Below are 16,923 nucleotides of genomic sequence, written 5' to 3'. Positions count from 1 at the left end.
AGGCTTCAAAAGCTCATGTACAGTGGGCCCTTAGTATCCATTCAGGTTTGGTCCCAGGATCCCATGGATGTTCAAGTCCCATTTAATACAATGCATAATAAAATGGTGACCCTTAATACAGACGCTAAAACACTGTTTAACAATGAACTTGGCTTGTTAGAAAACCACCGTTTTAGCATATCTTTCAGCAGATCCTAATTAGCTGTTGCCTTTTGGAATATATATATATAAAAATTTTCAGTCCATGGCTATGGAGGGCCAACTGTACTTCTACATGTATTGTTCTGTCTTGATGGAGATGTTTTTAATGCATTTGACTTAGGGCTGTAGGAAAACCACCGAACGCACCTTTCAAGGTGAGCAAGCCAGCGCATTAATAAATAAGGTGGGGAAAGTAGTGCCATGCGCCTTCGCGGCAACTCTCTTGGGCCCCCTTCTTCCATTGTGCTTGCCATATTATTCTGTTAGCCCGGATACCTACTGTACAATTCCAACGCCACGGGTTTCTAATCTGCTTATTTATAATTCAAAAGCTTGCCCATATATTAATGAACCCTTAATGAGCTGTTGAAAATGCCTGAATTACAGTCAGATTGTTAAACTCCAACGGCCCCTGTAATCATAGCATTTGAGTGGGTTTTTAGGTGCTTTTCATATCGGCGGCTTTGTATTATGAAGGAGATGGGTTTATTCGGAGGGAAAGCTTTGTAATAATTTTGACCTGCAATTTATTTATTGGCCTCTGAATGCCGTCGCCGGTGCAGGCGCACGCTTCTGTTATCTGTGGGGGCAGGTGCATGGCGTGTTGAAAGACAGCTAATTAGGATCTGCTGAAAGATATGCTAAAACGGTGGTTTTCTAACAAAGCCAAGTTCATTGTTAAACAACGTTTTAGCGTCTGTTTGTGTGGTTTGTCTGGATCCTGCAGATACCCAAATTTATGGTGTGGCTTTGACGTGACAGAAATTTGGGAAGCTGACGGGGCTGTGGTTAACCTGCTGCCGATCACCTGCGAAGAGGTTTGAAACTTTGCCTCCGGGGAAAGAAATGGTCAGACGGTGGCGTGGTCCTGAAGGATTCATCAATGGCGCACCAGCTCAGTGTGCCACATTTAACCTGTAAACATTTGATGCATTGCATTTGATGCATTTGAGGCTGATGCATTGCGCTTTGGTTTGAGCCATTGCACTTCTACTGCCGTCAGGTGATAGGAGGGAGATTCAAAGGCATTCTAAGAAAGGAAAATGGTTGGAAATGCATGTATCAAGTGTAAAGAAACCCTGACAAATCCTAGAGGATCTTTGCAGTTTGAGTCATTCTGCAAAATGTGCATGCCTTGTGCAGCAAACAGCGTTTTTCTGTGCAGGGAGTTGTCTTTTCTTCTCTGCATAAATATCATTTTCCATATATACAATCCTGTTTCCTGTTCAGAAAATGCTGTCACTGGTGATTTACTTTGTGTAAAATTGGCCTGTGGTTGTTATGCAAAGAAAACAGCATTTTCTGTGCAGGAAACAGCATTTCCTTCTCCGCAGAAATATTATGTTCTGTTTATAAAATGCTGTTCCCTGTTCAGAAGATGCTCTTTTCTGAACCCTAATCTGTGCAAAATTGGCTCATGGTCGTTTTGCACAGAAGACACCATTTTCTATGCAGCAAACAGTGTTTTCTGCACAAAGCAAATTTTGCATGAAATAAATCCCCGATGAACCTCAAATCATCTGGAGTTTCTGAAGATTTCCTAGCAGCGATTGCTAAAATTCCAAGTCACTTTCTTTGAGAAGAAAATTAACAAAGAGCGGCCTCCCTGGCCATTAGTCCTGCTCTGGTTTTGCTGGAAGTGATGTATTACTGTGTTCTTTTGAGTCTGCTCCTTACCTTTTAATGCCATGATGCATAGAAAGGTCAGTGAGCTAAACAGTAATAAACTTGTAGGTTGATTTAATGAGAAATAAAAATAGAGAAACAATAGCCGCAACGTGAACTCGTATGTCCAGGATGCATATATTATTGTGGCATAATTTATGACGGCAGATACTGGATAGTATCCAGTAGTTGGAATAAAGGAAAGACTCACCTTGCTAGGTAAGCTAGGCTTGTAAGATTGTCTTGAAAAAGTGAAGAATACAGACTTTGTTGATTTCTGCAATTGGGTAGTTAAATAGGAAGTAGTAGTAGTTGTGTACTTTCATTTCTAACTTATGGTGACCCTACCACAGGGTTTTCTTGGCAAGATTTCTTGAGAGAGGGTTTGCTTTGCCTTCCTCAGTGGGTTTCCATCACTGAGTGGGGATTTGGATCATGGTCTCCAGGGTTGAAGTCCAACACTCAAACCACTGCACCACACTGGAAGAAGGCAGACAAAAACATGTGTTGTTCTGTGCTTCTGCATGCAGTCTTCTAGGAGCTGTTTAACTGGTGCATGGCACACCATTGACATTAATGAATCAATGGGCTCTATTTATTATATCCTAAGAGATGGGCCAAGATGACTAAACTGAGGGGCAGTACAGACCGACACTTTGTGCCGGCCTGACCACAGACTAGGGCTGAGCATACACATGCTCCAAGCCCTAGTTTTGCTGCCCGGACGCCATTATGGCACATGCCTGTCCACACGGTGTGTGACATGATGACGTCTATTCGGCGCAGTGCCCAAACGTTGCTCTGAGTAAGGGGGATCATTAGGGTGTGCAAGCTCACCTGTGGCGCCTCTTTCAGGATGCAAAACCCCCCAGCTAGGAAGTGGGTTTGTTTTGCTCCTGCCGGAGGCTGCGGTGTGGGTTGCCGTGGCCTTCTTCTGCAGCAAAAACAGGCGGTGCAAAGCTACCCGTCTTTATAGGCTCTGAGACTGTCATAATTTGGCCACATCATGAGAAGACATCACTCGCTAGAAAAGACAATAATGCTTAGTAAGGGAGAAGGCATGAGGAAAAGAGGAAGACTTCATTACAGGGGGGTAGACTCCATCAAGGAAGCCATGGTTGGCCTTAGACTGCAAGACCTGAATAGGGCTGTTGAGGATTTGGAGGTCTTTCATTCATAGCATTGCCATAAGTCAAAGTCAGTGTGACAGTAGTTAATAACAGCCACACTGCACATGGAAGCACCAGCCACCACTATAGGCATTGGAGCTGAAAGGTTTATGTCTACCAAATTTAGGATCTGTATGTCAAGCATATGCTCTAGAATGGTCCTATACTGTAACACCCCCTCTAATGATTTGGGGTCCAGGTTTGCTATGGATGAGCCCTACCATGTCGAGCTGTGGAGTCAGTAGACCAGACCTTTGCCTCTGACTCCAGATCCAGCCCCTCTGTTTTTCTACCCCCTCATTTTGACTCCTTCATAAATGGCAGGTGCAGATGAATTAGAAATTACCGTAGTAAAAGAGAGCCAGCATATTGTAGTGGTTTGAGTGCTGGACTTCAACTCTGGAGATCAGGGTTCAGTTTTTCCTGTTTGGCCACAGAAACCCATTGGGTGACCTTAGGGAAGTCACATAATCTCAGCCCCCCAAAAACCCATGACAGGTTCACCTTTGGTTTGCTATAAGTTAGAAACAACTTGAAGGTACACAACGACTATAGTAAAATGATAGCAACAAAGCATTTCATCATTATCATGATCATGTGAATCATCATGCTACTTAGGGTGATAGAACACAAAATATATTTATTTGATTAAGGATAAAATATAAGCATGGAATTATATGTGTACCATATAATGTTACAAGTTTTTTTATTTTGAAGCTGGAGTCAGAGTCAGTACATGTCTACTGACTTGGAGTCCAAATTCACCCAAAATTGTTTCTGACTCCATGACTCCAGCTCCACAGCTCTACTGCCTTCTTGTGTGTTATGTGTTCTCTTGGGCAATGGAGCATTTCAGCTATATTCCTACATATCACTGAGTGATGCTGCTGTCCTGTTCATTTCAGTGAGACATTTCCCTGCATCTCCCTGTACATCATGTTAGGAGATGCCAGCCTTCGAATGTTGATCACCTCTCAGTGACGAAGATGAGCATTTTCCCAAGGAGATGTCTCACTCATCTTCATGACATTGACGGGAATGGTTGATTGTCACATAGGTGGTGGATTTAAAAATGTGCGTGTTTTATAAGAACACATGCATGCTGCCGCTATCACTATGGCACTGTGGTCGTGCCAACGTATCATGCAAAATACCCACAGGTCTCTCTTTCCCTTGCCTTGAGAAATTTGGGTGGAGAGAAATTTTGTTTCCACTTCCAAGCTGAATGCTCGCCAGTTTATGGATGTTACTGTCATGTCAGCCACGGCGCCGCTGCGTATAAATAACAACACACCACCCCATTGGCATGCAAACACAGTAGGTGCCAGCTCCTCCCTCTGGAGGGGATCTGTCAGAAATACCTGCTTCTCCACCAACCCCCCACAAACCGATTTGAAGAGGTTAATTGGGCTGGGATATTTGAAGGGAGCATTACATCTTTAATGGAAATGCCGATTCAAGAAGCCATAGCTCTAGCGGTTTTCCCTTACAACTGTAATTATATCTCAACTTTGTTTTCCGGCGGTGTTGAGAGCGCCTTGGCAGTGTGCCCGCCTGACCTGATTAAACCTACAAATTGTCAGCCTTGATCTATAGTACTCAGATGAGACTGATGATTGGGCATCATTTTGGAGTCTTCTCTGCGGAGGCTGAAACTCTGATTTTTTCCCCCCTTTTCCTTTTGGTCGTTGCTGTTGTTGTTAATAAAGAAGCAGGATGTTTCTCTGCCAGCTGCTGGTGACACCTCTGGTCATTTTGGGTACATGTTTAGCACCGACGTGGTAATTCTAGCTGGGTGGTCAAAAGGCAAACGGCTCAAGAAATGTTGAAGAGTGAGCCAAAGTAAGAAGTAACCTGCTCGGTCCTGGTCAAAATGGCCTTGGTGTCCAAAGCCATCTCTGTTTTTTTGTTGTTGTCACTTTGAGGCAGAGAAATTCACAATCACATCTCCACCTTCCTGACAATAAAAGGGGAACGATAATAAATAACTCCCAATGTGTTGCTCTTCCATGACAACTCAAGTTGACTTTTTGAGTTGACCTTCTTGCGTTGCCTTATGAGAGGGCCTTCTGTGTGACAGGACAAGGTATTGGAAGCTATGTAAGCTTCAGTATATCCATCACCTTGGTGGCTAGATATCTCCTTAACAAAACTGTAGATAGCTAGATATTTCCTCAAGGATATATGTAGATAGGTAGACGTTTCCTCAAGGATATCTGTAGATAGCTAGATGCTTCCTCAAGGATATCTGTAGATAGCTAGCTATTTCCTCAGGTATATCTGTAGATTGTTAGATGTTTCCTCAAGGATATCTGCTAACAAACTCCGGCAGGCCTTTGGTGAGCTGTTAACTACATAGATGCTGTTTCCCCCCACCCCACCCCTTATATATGTTTCTTAACTGCCTTCTAATACCATATAATTTAATTAATTTGCTTTATGTTTTAATTATATTTGTATTGGTTGTTTGTCAGGCAGGAGGTGGGAGTCAAGATAGACATTTAATAAATAATAGATAAATATCCTTTCTGACTTGGGTCTTCCTGGCCAACCCTTCCAGGGAGGAAGGACACCCACCTAAAGTGCAAACAAGATTTTGGGTCATGCAAAACACATCTGGAAAGTTCGCATCCAGCAATAGCTGATGGCTCCTATGTCAGTGGGTCAGTAAATCTGCTTTAGGGTTTGAATAGCTTTAGATTACTGAAGGAGGATTCCTTTGGGGTGAGTGGCAACACAAACTGGTAACCCTTGTGATTTCACCATAAAAGAGGCGATCACTGGTGAAATCTCCAAGGATAATAGAGTTGGAGATAGGACTGAGTAGATTTGTGGCCAGGGAGGTCCTTGTGCTGTAAAAATCTCCCACAGTTGTGTGCCCCATGTTCTATTAAGACACCTTTCAGTCATTTTTGCCATTGGTTTGCTTCATTGTCAGTTGACGCCAAGTTTCCTAAGCTACAGAATTCTTTTGTTTTTTGGATGCAGAGTTCTGATGCTCCTCAGTGTGAGCTCTTCATTCCTGTTTTAGCACAAAAGCACTTAGTAATATCTTTCACTTTGAATGACAACTGCTAGGGCTGGAAGCTTACAGAAATCCATACAAAAATGAATTCCTGCAGAGAAAGAGAGGGAGAAAGATGATTCTCTCTGCTTTAGATCTCTAGCAAAATATCAAGAAAGTTCATGGGGTGGATTAATTGAGACCTCTGTTTTTCTTCTTCCTTTCTTCTGCCTAAAGGTCTCAGCATCCGAGGTGCTCAAGAAGAAGACCCTCCTGACCCTCAACTAATGCGATTGGACAATATGCTTCTTGCGGAAGGGGTTTCGGGTCCTGAGAAAGGTGGCGGATCGGCAGCGGCGGCGGCGGCAGCGGCGGCATCTGGTGGAACTTCAGATAACTCTATCGAACACTCAGATTACAGAGCCAAATTGACCCAGATCCGGCAGATCTATCATACGGAGCTGGAGAAATACGAACAGGTTAGGCGTTGCGATCTTTTTGCTTTCCCACATAGCTGCCAATATATTTTACATCTCGACTTTGTGTCTCCATCAAAAAAACCAGAAAAAAAAACCAGTACTCAATGTGGTTGAGAATCAAAGTAAAATGATAACAGAAACAACTCAAATAGGAGTGGGCAACTGCGAGAGGGAAAGGAGCCAATTTTTAACTCTTATGCTACCCACAAGGGACAGCATTGGATGTTAAAATTGGCGATATGTCCAGATGCACAACGCTCTGTCCAGGTGCACTGGAAGTGATGTCACATCACTTCCTGTTGCCAATTTTAGGCAAATACATGCATGATGTCTTTGAAATTCTAATTGGCATATGTACATACTGATTGCAAATTGCAATTGACAAATTATATACATAATGATCTTTCAATTGCTCAGGAGCTTGACATTACACATGTCTACTTGGACTACAGCTCCCATCACCTCACCTGGCATGGACTGATCCTGCCAGTGGGGGATGATGGGAGTTGTAGGCCACACTCAGCTGGACCAGGTTGGGGAAGGTACATGATAAAAGCAGCTGAGTTTCGGGATTTATTTGTTCAGGGAATAAATAGCAAAGCATTGCTTGCATATTTTCTGCAACATATCCTGCAAACTTTGGCTTTCTTTGTTGTGACGTTTTGACTTCTAACTTGGCTTTGCATTTTCTACCCATGAAGGGATGCAGAAGGGGCAAATGGGGGCATCCCCCATAATAATTCTGCCCTTGCAAATGAAATTTATATTTCGATCCACAAATGTTTTAGCATTACAGAGTAAGAAGCTGAAATTATCGGCACTTATTGGCTGTGTTTGCTTTTCACTGGAAACTTGGTCTCCTCCTTTTACTTTTGGACACCTACTCTGTATTTCTAAATGCTTAACTAACATTTCAAGTTATCGCAGTTCTAGAAATCTGGGGGCCAGGTTTCATTTGGGAACCCAGAATTATAAGGGGAAGATGGTCCTCATTTTGTCATGCCTCCACATTGCTACACTCATGTGTTTGGGCTTGGCGATCCAGCATACATGCACTTTTGTTGTTGTGATTGTTGTTGTGTGCTTTCAAGCCATTTCCAGTTTATGGTGACCCTAAGGCAAACCCATCATGCCAGAGCTTGTGTTTTTACTTTTTTCTTTTTTCCCCAATGCCTTCTTTTCCTGAGGCCAAAAGAGTGTGACTTACCCAAGGCTTCTCAGTGGATTTCCATGTTGTTGTGTGCATTCAAATCATTCCTGACTTATGGCAGTACTAACCCTTTCATGAGGTTTTCTGAGGCTGAGAGTGTGTGACTCATTTAAGGTTGTGGAGTGGGTTTCTGTGGCCGAGCAGGGAATTGAACCCTGATCTCCAGAGTTGTAGTTCAGAGCTCAAACCACGAAGCCATGCTGGCTCCTTAAGAGATTTATTCAGAGGAGGTTTCCCACTGGCTTCCTTTCAAAACAATGTTGCATGTACAGTATGTGCATGTGTGAGGCTGAGAGAATGCAACTTTGGGTTTCCATGGCTGAGCAGAGATGTGAATCCTGATCTCTGAGTCCAACTCTCAACCCACTAGACTACACTGTCTCTCCTGTATGTTTATCTACCTTCTTAAATATCTGAAAGATCTCTCATCTGCTCCCCAAATATCTGTGGTTTAAATACAGACCTCTCCCCCTCTTGCTACAACCATAGTAGAACCAATGCCACATTGACTGCCATCTTAACTGAAACTGTGGCTGGAAGACCTGCAAAGACAGAATGACACAAAGAGGAATAAATCTCGAGTATTGCAGGCAGTGTCGCTTCCCTGGCCTTATACCCTCTGACTGTAATAAATGTAAGCATTTGGAAGGAGCCCAGGATTCAAGCCCCACAGCTCCTTTTGCTGAGGTTTCAACCGAAATGTCAGATCCATCCGTCCAAACCCCAGGAAAGCAGGGCGAAGTGGGGGGAAGAGGGGAAGAAACACTGCTGGGAGGACCAGACCTAAAGCTGATGTGAAACATGCAAGTTTCCCCCTGTTGATCCTGACACCCAGCAGTGTCTGCTGAGCAGAAATGTAATACTTTTTTTCCTCTGATGCCTTGCAGCTAACTGTCTTGTCTTGGTTTGTCTCGAGAACTAGGTCCATCTCTGCTGCTAAGGGGCAGATGGGTCCAGTAGTCTCTGTTTTATTGCTCCAGATTTTCTAAAAGCTGCTTACAGGTGGAAGCAGAAGAGGGTGGGTTGGTAAAGGAGGCAAGACGGAAAGAAGAAGGAGAACATGGGTTTCTGGCTCAGCCGTTCAAAGCCAGCCTGTTTGTGAAGGTTGATCTGTCCAGTTTTTCTCCCTGTTGAAGGAAGTGTTGGGCAATTCAGGTTGCAACAAACTATTTTGTTGTCTATGCACTTGTGAGAGATCTGGGCCAAAAATTGTCCAATCTCAACATTTTGGAAATTTTTGCAAAATGTCCCATAATCCCCAAAGGCGGAAGAAAAAGCCTTGATTTCAGCCAAAGGGGAGAAATTTTTCGAATTTTTCATTCCCGCACATGAGAGTGAAATAAATGAAGATTTACATCCTGAATGTCAGACAATGGGCAGCCAAAGGCAAGGGCAGGAAAATAAAAGTCTCCATTTCATTTCGTTCATGGCTCACTAGAAAAGGCGACAATACTTGGAAAAATAGAGGGAGGGCAAGGAAAACATAAGAAGACTACACACCAGATGGATTGACTCAATCAAAGAGGACATGGCCCTAAGTTTGCAAGAACTGAGCAGGTCAGTTGAGGACAGGGAGCCTTGGAGATGCATAATTCACAGGGTCTCCAGAGGTCGAAGTCGACTTGAGGGCAGTTAACAACAACAAAGATGTGCTTTCAATCGTCTGTTGACTTACGGAGACGTCATGAATTGGATAGTGTTTTCTTAGGCAAAGAATACCCAGAGATGGTTTTGCCAGGTCCTTCCTCTGTAATATAGCCTAAGGCACCTAGTATTCCTTGGCAGTCTCCCATCTGAGTACAGTGGGCCCTTGGTATCTGCTAGGGTTTGGTTCCAGGGCTCCCCGTGGATACCAAAATCCATGAATGCTCAATTCCTATTAAATACTATGGCATAGTAAAATGGTATCCCTTATATAAAATGATGAAATCAAGGTTTGCTTTTTGAAAGTTACTTATTTTAAAAAATATTTTCAAACCATGGATGGTTGAATCAGTGGATATCTGATTCTACACGGATATTCTGTAGACTAAGAAGATGATGGCTTAAGGAATGGGGAGATCTTTGTTTATAACATCTTTCTGGCATAAACCTAGAGGCCTTTGGCAAAGAGTTATCCAAAATATCCTTCCTCCAAAATCTCCAAGATTTGCTTTTTGGAATTTATATTTTTGAGAGCTGACCCTGCTTAGCTTCCAAGAACGGGGATCAGGTGCCTTAGACGCTCCTATTTTCATCACTTACGAGAAATCAGAAAATAAAATGTGACTTGGAGAAACTGTAGGTTTAATAGCAGCTCACTACATTGGGCGGGCTTTGGCACTCTTGACGGTAATGAACGACCGGTTCCAACCAACTTTCCACGCCCCGCCGAGAGCCTATTCAGACATCCAGAAGAATCTCACGGCTTGGAAAATCAAATCACCCCTTCGGTGCTTTGAATGGTTGATACAAAGCGAGGAAGGGAGTGTGTCGATGGCGCCTTTCCGACCTCCTGCTCTGCCATAATGTCCCCCTTTAGGACTGTAGCTTTCCAGTGCACACCCTCCCCAAGTCGTCTCCGAAGCTCCATCATGTCTCATTGCCTTTTTGTGTTTGCTTTGCCTTCTTTGAACCCAGAAGCAAAAGGCCAATGTTGTCTTTATTGCTGCTTCCCTCCTCTTTGCTCTCTCCCCCCTTCTCTTCTGCCTGCCCCCTGCCCAGAGTTTGATTTTGACATTTGTTGCCAGTTAAGGGAATGCACTTTAAAGCAGCGGGGAAGAGAAGGCGGTTGGAGGCGAGGAGGGAACAAAGCAGGGGGTTGGGGAAGGAGGGGGATGTTGAGCATCCAACCCTCCAGAAAGTGTGTCACGCCATCAGCGCTTCTCCCACTTTCTTAGTGCCAGGAGAAATGCTTCTCTTCATAATTTACAGCGACTATAATAGAGATGACATATTGAAAGCTATCTTCTATAATTACATTGAAATACATTTTTGCTGGAGGCAAAAAGTATTGTAAGCATCCCAAACCTCCCAGAGCAGCTGGGAACCTGCTGCCTTTTGCCTGTATGGCTCTTGCCTGGTTTTCCCGTTTCGGGGATCTGCAAGAAGGTGGGCAAAAACGGTCCGGAGGATGATGCACCTTTCCCGTGCGCTACCCAGTTTTGTTGTTGATGTTGTTGTTGTTGTTGTTGTGTGCCTTCAAGTCATTGCCACGTTTTGGTGACCCTAATGCTGATTATCATGGGGTTTTCTTGGCAAGTTTCATCAGAGGGGATTTGCCCTTGCCAACCTCTGAGGCTGAGGGTGTGTGAGACTTGCTCAGATCACACAGTGGGTTTCCATGGTCGAGGTGGGATTCGAAGCCTGGTCTCCAGGATCCTGAAGGGCATAAAAACAATCTTGTGGCCTCGTATGGCCCCTGAACCACATTTTCCCCGATCAGTACTGACTGATAGCATTTCCCCCTGAGTTTCAGGGGTGATCTATGCTGTAGCAATAATGCATCACTTTAAGTGCTGTAGCGCCATCCAATGGAATCCTTGGATCTGTAGTTTCACAAGGTCTTTAGCCTTCTCTGCCAAAGAGTGCCCATAAAACTACAAATCCCAGGATGCAGCCATGACAGTTAATGTGGGGTCAGACTGCATTATTTCTGCAGTGTAGATGCACCCAGGCAGAGTTCTTTCCTATCTCCCACCAACTAACCATTGAACTGGAAACAGTTTAACTGGGCCGAATGTTCTGTGCCTGAAGCATGCTCTTGGCCACTAAACTATGGCTCCTCCCTGCTAATCTATTATTATTATTATTATTATTATTATTATTATTATTATTATCCCACTCCCCCCCTTAAAGTGGGGCTCAGAGTGGCTTACAATTTAAAAGAATAGTACAATTAAAAACATACAAAGTGATGCATGTAAATAGAATTAAATTATTACAGTACTAAAACAGAGTAAAATACAGTTAAAAAAGATAAAAGTGTTCAAAACACAATATAATACCCCAGCCTATTCTTTAAACCTAAGTTTAGGGGCATAGATACAGCTGGGGGAAACCTTTGGTCTTCCAGGTGGTATAGATGGCAACATCCATTACCCCTTACCCCTGACTATCCTCAGTCAGGAAGATAGGACTTGTTGGCCAGTACTGAGGATAGTCAGATACATACCACCTCTGTGCATGTATATTTCCAGCAGAGATTAAAGTTGTGGTGCACATTCTTCCATCTTTTCATGGGAAAGAGCCTGATTTTAGCTCAAGGCTGAAAAAGCAGTGCTTGTGCCATAAGGCACCATTGATATCTCCTGAGGTCCTGCCTTCTCCACGAAATGGAGATGTGTGTTCTTCCTTTTCCATCCCACATCTAATAGTCTTTCCCAGCAGTCCCTGGGCTTTGCCCTAGGCTGATGTTGTGTCTTTGCTGGGGGTGGTGGAGTGTCCAGTAATTTTGTGCTCTTGCCTTGGCAAAGGCTCATCATTCCCCCAGAACGCCGAGCCTCTTTCTTAAGGGTATTACCCAGATTTTAATTATCTAAATGTAAATACTTAACAAATTTTACTTAGAGTAATGAGCTAAAGTGCACACTACATAAACGAGACATTCTAATTAATCATGTATGAACTACTGGTTGAAAGGGAAGCTCCGTGAATCCCGGGGATATGCTGGTCTGCTGCCAAATTGCTAATCAGCGTTTGCATTCGTAGGCGTCTTCGCCATAATAAGTTGTGAGAGATGTTTGGGGGAAAGGAGGATGAGAGTGATACGGTTATGCTGTTGTGCGCCATCCTCTCCCATTCCCTTTGCCCCTGAGCTGTGCAAAACTTTAGCCTCTATCTCTTTGGCAGGTTAATAGGAAAGGCAGGAGTCCTTCATGTGACTTTTCTTTTTATCTAGGGGGAGAGAGTCAGCATAGATGTAGAGCCAGAATGGTGTAGTGGTTAGAGCGTTGGACTAGGACTCTGGGAAGACTCCTTTGCTTGGATACATCACTACATATTCACTTGTTGTTATTGTGTGCCTTCAAGTTGTTTTGGACTTATGGCGACCCTAAGGTGAACCTATCATGGCAAGATTTTTTCAGAGGAGGTTTGCATTGCCCTCCTCTAAGGTTGAAAGAGTGTGGTTTGTCCAAGATCACTCCGTTGGTTTCATGGCTGAGCTGGGAATCGAACCCTGGTCTCTAGAGTAGGAGTCCAACACTTAGACCACTGTCCTACACAAGAAAGAAGGTAGCCGTCCAGTGTACAGATGGTGAACGTGTGGCTTGTGGGTTGTATACAGCTCTCAACTTCAGTTTTGGGTCCCTTACTGTCTGATAGACCCTGAGCACAAGTACTATTTTTTAAATGAAGTTTCTGGCTGATTTCCCTCTCCCAAATTGTCCCAAATGTAGCAAAGCCATGCATAGATGCAGCAGTATAAAGAAATGAAATGTTGAAGTAAGGATGTCAGTATTCATCAATTTTGTTCCTGAAGGAGGCAAGCAATAATTTTACAACTTTCTTCACACTGCGAGGAAGTCTTCGAAAACTGTGCAGTTTTTTGATGGCTATTCGCAATTTGGGAATTACTGTGCACAAAATTTGCATATTTTTCTTTTACACAGCAAACAGCATTTTGTGCACATAAAATAATCTTTCTGTGCAGAAATATTATCCTGTGTGCAGAAAATGCTGTTTTCCGCTTGCAGAAAACCCATGTGTGCAGAATAAGTCCCGAATGTCAAAGGTTCTCTTCAGTCCAGGAAGTCTCCTGACCAGAGTTTTCTGACATGTGAGAAATATGGGTTTTGATCATTTTTGGAATATTTTCAAATAATCTTCCCCTCTCCGTTTTGAACACGGGAGAACGTAAAACTGACAGATTGCCGCTACACCGAAAGCAGAGGGTTCTGAATGTTTAGCTCTTGTAAGTCTGGCTTTGAATCTTAAGGGATTCAACCATATGGGTGATACCAAATTAGGAACGGCAACTTAGTTTTTCTGAAAGGCTCCACTCGTGCTTGGGATAGCAGTACCTATTTAAATTGTCAGTGCAGATGGATGAGGTTTTTCATTTGCTTCGTATTTTATTTTTTAAATAAGAACTGACCATGTTTTGTGCATAAATACTATGGAAATAACTCGAGATATAAAAAACAAGCGAGTTTAAAAGAACTAGATAAATTCGTCTGTCCCTAGCTGGTGGGAGTTAATGATATTCCTCTGACCTGTAGCAATAGCTATAGCAATAGCGTTTATACCAATACTACTACTACTAATAATAATAATAGTGAAATGTGTGTGTTTCACGTAAGATTGCTGGTTTTTAAATGTGTGATATGCAAAATGCAGCAATGCTACACAACAAAAGAGGGAAAGAGAGAACTTTTGACATGCTGTTTTGCTTCCCATGTTAGTTTCTCAAGGGGTCGAGAAGCCCAAAATCAACCCCATTTGGGAAAGTGATGAATTTCCATTCCATCCCTAGTCCATAGGGCAGTCAGAACTTTATGAGAAAGGGACAACCCAGTCTGGCCTCATTGATCCACCAGTGAAGCTTCTCCAGAGCTATCTTTCCTCTTCCCTCCTCAGTCCTTTCCTCCTTGGTGTTGTCTCTATAACATTGAGAGGCTTTGGGTTGGAGCTATCTTCTGTGTTAAATTCTTTGAAGCACTTTGAAAAACTGAAATGCTTTGAAAGTGACCAGCATCCTCTTAGTGACATATGGGAGTGCAGTTCCACCTTACACATGCATGTTGGGTTTTTTTTTTTGGGGGGGTGTCCTTTCTTTCTTCTGCAACAATCCAAGACATAAACCAAACTCACTGTGTCATTGCAATAGTCACCTAAAACAGCCACTCCATTGTTGGTGGAGAACAGATGGGATTGGAGAGTTGTCTGGCTATGTTCCAGTAACCAGACTCAGTGCTAATGATATCATTTGGTGATACCACTGGGGAGCCCTAGTGTATCTTGGTAGAAGAAGTCCTTGGTTTGCATTTGGCTCTAGTGCATAGCCTGATGTCTTTCTGATCCCCTCTGCTCTCCACAAGCGACAGTATGGCTGTTGGGGAGGCTGTCACCAGTGACAACAGTGTTGAGTCCTGGGACTGGTGACCAAAGGACCATAGCATATCAAACTCTTATGTTACATGTATCCATGTGGGATCTCAGCTAGTGTCATTAATAATAAGCCCCATTCTTGTGACTTTGCAAATGGATGCACGTTTATCTGTTGTGGCTATTGATGAATTTGAAGACCTGGGTTTTGGACTTGTCCGATCAACCCCTCTAATGGTCCTCTTTCCTTTCCAGGCCTGTAACGAATTCACCACGCACGTGATGAACCTTCTCCGAGAGCAAAGTCGGACACGGCCCATTTCTCCAAAGGAGATCGAGAGGATGGTGGGCATCATCCATCGGAAATTCAGCTCCATCCAGATGCAGCTCAAACAAAGCACTTGCGAAGCAGTCATGATCTTGAGATCGCGGTTCCTCGACGCCAGGTGGGTGATGTTTTGAGCGGTTTCGTTATCTAAAAGGTTCAAAACATTTTTGATTCTTTATGCAAGGCTTCTCAGACCTGGTTATTTCATTTCACACATGCAGATTGTTAGGGTGGAATGTGTTGAACTACTCTTCTTTTCTGAGGTGTAGGAAACCTCTCCCTGTTCTCTCCATGTCCTTTCTGCCTTCTGATACCCAGTTCTCTTTTAAAGAAGTAATACTCAGGAACTCATCTACTTTGTTAACTGAGATATATTCATAATAATATCATAATGGCTCTGGGGAGAAAAGTGGACTACCTGGGGATAGACACACCATGATAGAGCTGGGATACAGCACAACAGATGGAAGCAGTAAGCCTGAAAGGGGAATGGAACTCAGAAGGAAAACACTTCGGAGATAGATTTTTGGCAAGCAAGCTGCAAAAGAAAAAATGATTTTAAGTGGGAAGGCAACATAGGTGGCAGAAAAGGACTTTACAGAATTTTCTTTTAAACACTGAGTTTTGCCCCAGCTTTTCTTTAAAGATACCCTCACGATGAGAGTGATATGAAAACAAGGGAAAAATAATATTTGTTATCATTTTGATGGGTCTAATTCTTAAATCAAATATCATCCGTCCTTGCCTTTCTTCTAGTTTCACGGTGATTCCATTGTGAAATAAATGTGACCCCAGGTGCATCTACGCCGTAGAAATAATGCAGTTTGACACCACTTTGAGTGCTGTTGCTCTATCCGATGGAAGCCTGGGATTTGTAGCTTTACAAGGTCTTTAGCCTTCTCTGCCAAAGAGGGCTGGTACCTCACCCAACTACAAATCCTTAGGATTCTGTAGGATCGAGCCGTGGTGTCAAATGCTATTATTTCTATTCCCATGGTTCCAGGAGGGGAGTTTTGATAGACCCCCTCCCCATCCCTTTTTTCTGGGTATCTAGAATATGCAGGTTTCCATTCTGGCTCAAAACATTTTACTACCTGAAGGAGAGCCAAATAAGCTCTTTTCCCAGATTTCGAAGGTAACATTTTAAATGGTCTTGCCGCACCAGTGCCTGGCTTAATCTGTCTCCTTCGTCCTCCCAATGCCACCAGAAGCCAGTCATTTCACCCTTCTGAATGGCAAGCCAGGCCTTGCTCAGTTGATTCACAATCTTGACACGCTGTAATTTGCATTTCTACTGTTCTGCATTTGGGAGCTGGTCTGGTGTTAGCGTTGTTGAGAAAAATCTGTCTGGCTGCTAGCAGTTCATTTATTCATTTTTTATTTGTTGTTGTTGTGTGCCTTCAAGTCATTTCTGACTTATGGTGACCCTAAGGCAAACCTTTTATGGGGTTTTCTTGGTAAGCTTCTTCAGAAGGGGTTTGCCATTGAGGCTGAGAGAGTATGACTTGTCCAAGGTTACCCAGTGGGTTTCCATGAAAGAGGTGGGATTTGAACCCTGGTCACCAGAGTCCAATGCTCAAACCACTACACCACACTGGCTCTCCTTTTATTCATGTCACATTTATATAATGGAAGCCAGCAAGTTGTATCAGTTTGATCAGATGGATCTGGTGCTTTTAGGGTATTTATTTAGGGAGCCGTTAAAGTGAACTTGGGAAGTGGTTGGGATCTCTTTGGGCCCTTGGAAGTTGATGTCACCAGCCATATTGCTAGCTGGGGTTGGGGATGTGTCACCTTCTGCATACTCTACTGCACCTCCCACCAGCCAGCATAGCCATTGA

General features: G+C 43.4%; 1 protein-coding gene across 4 annotated transcripts in view; it reads left to right on the top strand.

Annotated features, from left to right (window-relative positions):
- Positions 1 to 16,923, top strand: part of LOC149308065 (pre-B-cell leukemia transcription factor 3) — a 202,554-nt gene that overhangs the window by 154,105 nt on the left and 31,526 nt on the right. For all 4 annotated transcript variants that reach the window (XM_089535005.1, XM_089535008.1, XM_089535006.1 and 1 more), the window contains exons 3-4: positions 6,277 to 6,518; positions 15,010 to 15,200. In XM_089535005.1, the coding sequence (XP_089391131.1) occupies positions 6,277 to 6,518; positions 15,010 to 15,200 (433 nt within the window). The remainder of the gene's footprint in view (positions 1 to 6,276; positions 6,519 to 15,009; positions 15,201 to 16,923) is intronic.

This window comes from Sceloporus occidentalis, unplaced genomic scaffold (genome assembly GCF_023333645.1).
Source record: "Sceloporus occidentalis isolate IW3139 unplaced genomic scaffold, rSceOcc1.0.p SCAF_8, whole genome shotgun sequence".
NCBI classification, from domain to species: Eukaryota; Metazoa; Chordata; class Lepidosauria; order Squamata; family Phrynosomatidae; genus Sceloporus; species Sceloporus occidentalis.
The sequence above is the reverse complement of the archived record's forward strand: the minus strand, read 5'-3'. Positions and strand labels throughout refer to the sequence as shown.